The following is a 6,902-nucleotide window of genomic DNA, read 5'->3' on the forward strand; positions in this document are numbered from 1 at the left end:
ATTAAACATGTCTTTTATTTCTTTATTTTAAGGATTGAAACCTGGATATGAACGGCTTCTGGCAACAGCAGTACCTAGTATTTTTCCTTGGACAACAGCGGAAGGGGAGACAGCAAAAAATAGGAAAGAAAGAGCTTTGAACAGAGATTATAGAAAAAGTGAATTAGATAGGTCTTGTAAAGAAGACTGGGAGAGAAGTTTTTACTGAACTTGTTGATTTCGCAGAAGAGGTAATAGAGACTGAGACATTCACAGCAACACCTCTATTTGAAGATGAATTCACTGTAAAAAGCTGTATGACCCAGACTGATGAGACACCAATGTTCTCAATTGAGAGATTTTCTTCCAACAATGAACTGATACATTTTTATACAGGTCTGGAGTCATATGCTAAATTTATGTTTGTGTTGAATTCTTTGGGACCTGCAGCATACTGTTTGAAATACATATATTTTCAAATAAGTGGTATATCTGTTGAAAACCAACTGTTTATGACTTTGATGAAGTTAAGGCGATATTCAACAAACTTTGAACTGTCAACTTTTTTCTCAGTGTCTGAATCAAGTGTGAAAAATATTGTTTACACATGGATTATATTTATGTCAAAACAGTGGAGGGAAGCCAATATATGGCCAAGTCAGAATCTGGTGAGGTATTTTATGCCGTCGGATTTTAAATTAAAATTTCCAAGACGAGAATCATAATTGATGGAACTGAATGCCCAATTAAAAAACCTAAAGCACCTAGAGCTCAGCAGTCTACATATTCAACATACAAGAACAGAAACACTATTAAAGTTCTTGTTGGCACAACACCTGGTGGATTAGTAAATTATATTTCTGAAGCTTATGGAGGGTCTACCAGTGACAGACAAATTGTTGAAAGGTGTAAAATTGTAAATGCCTGTGACCCCGGGGATAGTGTAATGGCCGATAAAGGTTTTAACGTTCAGGATTTGTTTGCGACAGCAAATGTACGAGTTAATGTACCAACGTTCTTCAAAAAGAAAAATAGAATGTCTGGGAAAATAGTTGTTAATGACAGGAAAATATCCAGTAAAAGGGTACATATTGAAAGAATTATTGGACTAGGAAAAACTTACAAGATCTTGACATGTCCTTTAACGGGCACGGAAACAAAGTTGTCATCACATATAACTTATGTCTGTTTTATGTTGTGTAACTTCAAGACGTGTATAGTTCCAAAACATGCTTAGCACATAGAGTACGACATAGTTTCTGTTGACAGTTGTTGATGTCAAAGAAACACAACACTTTGATATAATAATATGTATATATTGAATACTTTCTGCATATTATCAAACAAGAGATTAAAAACAAGTAAAATAAATCAATTTCAAAACTTCATTCTGTGTTTATTCCTGAAGTTAAACTTAGAAAATGAATACTTGATGTAGCATCAGTACAGATTTGAAAGATTTATGTCAGACCATTTTACTAACTACGCACCCATTTGATACCGTGATATCGTTTACATCACTGACATTCAAAAATGATATCAAATGTATTCAAATATATCAGAAAATTTTTTTAATTAGATAATCATTGTACCATTATTAATTTTAAATCAAGTTTTATTGATATCTTTAAAACAATTTAATGATATCAATGATATCTATAACTCATTTAATAAAATCAAATTATATCAATAATTTTTACATCACAAAATGGTTTTCGATATCAATGATAGAATCAGGATGATTTTTTGATATAGGTATTCTATTTAACTGAAGATATTCTTGAAAAAATAAAAATAAAGTTCTGATTCTAGCTGACTAGTCGCAGTGATTTTACAGACAGGTCAGGTTATCGCAAATAAAAACATCTGAGAGGTGTTTGTTTTCTTAATATATATATGACAATGAACTCAGTCTATATATGGCTTGTAAAAATGTTTTTCCAGCAGGACCATTTTGAAATGGCTTTCAAAGAAAGTTTTTAACTGGCCAACCATTTCTGATATGAAAGTGTCATTTCTTTCAATATCAAAATATTTGATGTCCCTAATCTTCAGGTTATCTGCTGAACAGATAATCAGTGAACATTTTTTAGCTCCAGTGCACAATAGCTGGCCTTGGATTTGATAATAGTAATTATGATTCATATTAAGAGAGTATTGTCCACGGTCGTTACAACTTAAATAAGGCACTGTGACAGGAGTGATATCTTTGTCTCTTGCAGAATAAGGACATTTTGCTTCAACAATATGCTTTGCATTAATAATACCATCCGGTTGAAGATGCTAAAATTGGAAATTGTTTCGAGACCACTAAACCACAGGAATGCACAGTGTTGCCGGTATCTTCCATAAATCTTGTTATAGCGATTGTTTCATGTTTGCGTCCATGTTCCAAGGCGGCCGCTTTAATTTCTCTTGTATCAACTAAAGATCTGGCTAGTTTATCTTTATCAGTCCGGTCAGTAGACTTGCAAATTTTACCAAACATCGAGGATGGTAGGCGCTTTGTACGTTCCTCTTTCCATAATTTATTCGCGCTCTGGCCAATTGTTTTTTTTTTCGATATCAATAACCGTTTCATCACTGATTTTGGTAACGAAAATTTTCTGAAGGAAATTCTCTTCTGGCGAAAGTTTTAAATAGTCATGATCTAATGCAACAGCTTTAGTGTTTGCTGGTTCAAAAGTTTGAAATATTGGCATTTTGGATATGCCAGGGAAATTCAAGCATGCATTTCTGAAATGGTCTTGATAGCTAACAGAATTTCTAAACTGCTCTGGTCTTGGGTCAAAGTCAATGTTTGTTAATTCAGCTGCACCAGGCATATCAAGTGTATCAGCCTTTAATGGACTTCCTAAATATTTTTTACACTTATGAAAACTTTGCAATTTTTGGGTGCATGTTTCTTCCGTTTTTACTGTCTTTTTCTGGGAGAACATTACTGCACCATAAAGTACTGTGCACACATGTTTGCAGTGAGCATGTGGCCCCATACCAGCAGCACATTCACACTGTGCCTCAATAACTGACCCCCCAGAGTTAAGTTCAACATCTACAGTATAACACACACCTTTCTTCATCTCTGCATGACAACTTGATTTAATATATACAACATCCTGTCCTGGTGACATACGGAAATATCTCAAAAACTGCTCATTGTATAGTCTTTGAATACGATTATCCAGGGTTTTCTCATGCTGTGCCAGATACTTATGCACACTGTCTAGTTCTGTTTTCGGAAATTTTGAATCCGAGTTGACATCCGCATATTTTGTGGGATCTGGTAATGTCATGTTGTATTCAGGCTCTAAAGTCTCTACATTTCCAAAGTTTTGATTTCTCTCGTAAGACACTAATCTGTAAATAGAATAGGGAACTATTACAAATAAGATGTATTACACGGCAGAACAAATAAATTCGTAATGAAAACGTTGAAACCAAACCCCACCCACTCACAGATGTATGAACAACAACGTAAAATAAAAATGTCTGGAAATAAAGAAATATCAAGAAACAAAGGAAAATATATTTTCTGGTCATTTATTTAGACTAATATAAAATAAAGCTACAATTAACTCATCAAACATACGCTAAATAGCAAATTATACGTGAAATAAATGTTGACAGCGTTCATTTTCGCCGCGGCGGCATTCTACTTTCGTTTTCAAAATATCTGTTTTCTCTCTAAAATAACGGGAAATGTACGTACCTTTCAACCAATTCATTCTTACGTCCATAAAGTCTAGCACCCCTTTTTTTCAATTCTGCCTTCAGTTGTGGAATTGTAAATGATCCGAACTTAGATTCCATTTTTTAAAAGTAAAGAACGTTTGTTTTGATTTGTCTCAGAATGATGCTAATCGATAAGGGATTCTGATGGACCGGGAACAGTGGCGCCACCTGTCGGTTGGCAGGGGAAGATAACCAACTATTATCTGCCATTAAGACAGTTTTACTCTAACCACTTCACTGCTGTTCTGGCAACAAAACATACTATTACCAAACATTTCTCACAGTTGAACTGTTCAGTTCAGTTAGTTTTACTTTTTTCTTGACTCCCATTTGTAGTTTGAATCAGCTTGGTGAACTTTTGCAGAAAGCATGACCTTATTTTGTGCACTTCTGTGACAGTTGCACTTTATTCCATTGGCATACTTTCAACTGGATGGTAAGCAAATATATTAGTTCCTTGGGTTTCATTTCCATTCACAAATTCATAAAGAATTTTATTTTTCTGGAAATTCTTTCATCCTTCAGTCATTCTGCAAAACAAAATTGCACAAGTATTAGTAACTTTAAGTAGAAAGTTACAGAATAGAACATTGTGAAGCATTTTTAAAAATAAAAGTGTCTTTATGTGTAATCTACATAAAAGCATGACTAATAAGTATCCATCCATCAATCTCATAATTTTCAAGAATACAAAAGCTAGCTAATTTTCTGACATACTAGACATACACTTAAAATAATTAATTCATTCAGTCTAACTAAATGAATACTCAAATACTGCAACAGTTTCTTGGGAAAATACATGTATGATGATATTCAATCATTATGCATATTTCCCCACTCTCCTCTTAATATGCTAGATATGTTTGTTGAATAAATCTATTAGTAATGATTTCTTTCAAAATACTATTAATACAATCAGGTCATTTATGTGTATGATATTTTAAGATGTATTTAATACTTATATTAAGAGGAATTTATTTTTTGTATATATTTTTAAGATGTATTTATCTTTCTTACAATAGAAAAAGTGCAAAAATGCAGAAAATTACAAACCCACAAACTCTTCCAACATGTGGTATGTAGGCATGCCTTGAGAAATCCTTTTTTGTTTAAGGACATAGCAATATGCCAGATGTTCCTCAGTTGTTGATCAAAAGTTGATCTGTAAAATTAAAAATACTTTTTAAAAAAGCTGAAATGTGAGATAAAGATGGCCTAGCTAGTAACCTCAGTACATAGAACACAGAGATTTATATTAAGAGTGTTATATGTTTCAATCAAAAGCATGACTTTCTTAACAAAATGTCTTTAAAGTTTAAAATATATTCATTTAATGTGTAGAAGTTGTTTGTAACTTGTAAAGAACATTATGTAGTGGTGAGGAATCCAGCAATCATGGTCAAATGAACTGAATGCAAATTTACATGAAAAGCTATTGATCAACTGTTTCATACAAAATAAAAACAAACCACTATTCTTTGTACTTTTGTAATTAAAGTTAGTTTGACATTAATAAGAAATAATTTATTTAATCTGACAAAAGATGTGATACAACTGTTCCTGTAAGTCACTACGTAAATATGGATAATGCTGTGACTTTAGGCATACTGGTCTTTCATACTGATACACTGATCAGAAATAAGAGTGAAAACTGTTGTGGAAAAAAGTTAGCTTCCAGAATGTCCCCCCTCCCACCCCTCCACTTATTTGGAGGATATCTGAGGGGGGTAATTTACAGATGAAAGAAAGAGAGGGTGTATTTAGTTTATGTAGTGTGGAAGCAGTTCTCAAGCTGGGGAAGGGTGTATTTCATATGACAATGGGAGGGAAAGAGAAGGGGGGTATTTGACAGGAAATTGATTGGGAGGAGGGTATTTTGAGTTAACCCAGTTGTGGAATGGAGAAGAGGGGTAAAATGTTTCCGGGAGGGGGTAATTTTCTCTTTGGAAAAACTGCGGGTGTTCTGGCTGACATAACTTAACTGACGCTGTTTTAATTTTGTGATTATTTCCCATTACAATCAGAGGTCCGTAACAGCATATAAACATCTCTGAGCTGAATATCTTTAGCTAGAATTAAAGCCCAGTTGATATTTCCGGGATATTTTTGGAGAAGAAAAAAACACGGACAAAACGGTCGATATGGATTTAATTAATATTTTTAAACTCTACATATTGTGTAAATATTACTACTTACCTGTAAATCGTGCAATGCCATTCATTATCCGTTTTAAATTAATCGTCAAATAACTGTTAAAAGTTTCCTTTCTCACGACCTTTCATGTTTACAAATGGCTTGTATACAAAGGGCGATAAATTGTCAGTTATTTGATAACGAAACGAAAAGACAAAACACGGAAATGTTAAAATGCATGCTTGATAAATGACGTTTGTCTCTTCATTCATTTATTGTCCCAATAATATAGTGTTAATTGATAAAATGCATTAATTGACTTGAAAACGTGTTGAACTCCACTCATTAGATTAGTGTGACGTAATCTGGTTTTCTCGAATGACGTAACGCCGCATTTGGGCCAAAAATCTCATGGCGCGACACATATGTGTTAAATGCTAGAGATGGCCAAACACTTAAGTCGTAGTGGCCCGATATTACTATGGCTTGTAAAATCATGTGAGGTTCTCACTTGCATTGATTCGTACATGGATGATTTTAAGACTTCTGATTCAGAACATATTCAACCAGCGCAAAACCTATTTCACAGGCCATGCATATTAACGTTTGCTACGTATAATTTCAATATGCACTCTACAGTTATACCGTTATCCTACCCTAACAACTGAACCGATTCAGCAGTATAGCGCTTCGAATTGCAGATAAAAACGCTTTATACACAGATTCATTTTCAATGCAAGATAAGTCGAAAACTTATATGAGCCGTACCATGAGAAAACCAACATAGTGGGTTTGCGACCAGCATGGATCCAGACCAGCCTGCGCATCCGCGCAGTCTGGTCAGGATCCATGCTGTTCGCTAATGGTTTCTCTAGTAATTATAGTCTTTGAAAGCGAACAGCATGGATCCTGACCAGACTGCGCGGATGCGCAGGCTGGTCTGGATCCATGCTGGTCGCAAACCCACTATGTTGGTTTTCCCATGGCACGGCTCATATTATAGTAGCCCGATATTACTAAGATTGGTAATATCGTATGAGGTTTTCATTGGCGTTGAG

At 34.4% G+C, this 6,902-nt stretch overlaps 1 protein-coding gene across 1 annotated transcript; it reads right to left on the bottom strand.

Annotated features, from left to right (window-relative positions):
* Positions 1-2,270: 2,270 nt before the first annotated feature.
* On the bottom strand, positions 2,271-5,999 carry LOC123558390 (uncharacterized). Its single transcript, XM_053530299.1, has 4 exons — positions 5,908-5,999; positions 4,765-4,873; positions 3,689-4,241; positions 2,271-3,336 (listed from the first exon to the last, which is right to left on the bottom strand). Exons 3-4 carry the CDS (start codon positions 3,787-3,789, stop codon positions 2,508-2,510), a joined length of 930 nt encoding a protein of 309 aa, XP_053386274.1. The 5' UTR covers positions 3,790-4,241; positions 4,765-4,873; positions 5,908-5,999; the 3' UTR covers positions 2,271-2,507.
* Positions 6,000-6,902: the final 903 nt, after the last annotated feature.

Source organism: Mercenaria mercenaria, chromosome 18, assembly GCF_021730395.1.
Source record: "Mercenaria mercenaria strain notata chromosome 18, MADL_Memer_1, whole genome shotgun sequence".
NCBI classification, from domain to species: Eukaryota; Metazoa; Mollusca; class Bivalvia; order Venerida; family Veneridae; genus Mercenaria; species Mercenaria mercenaria.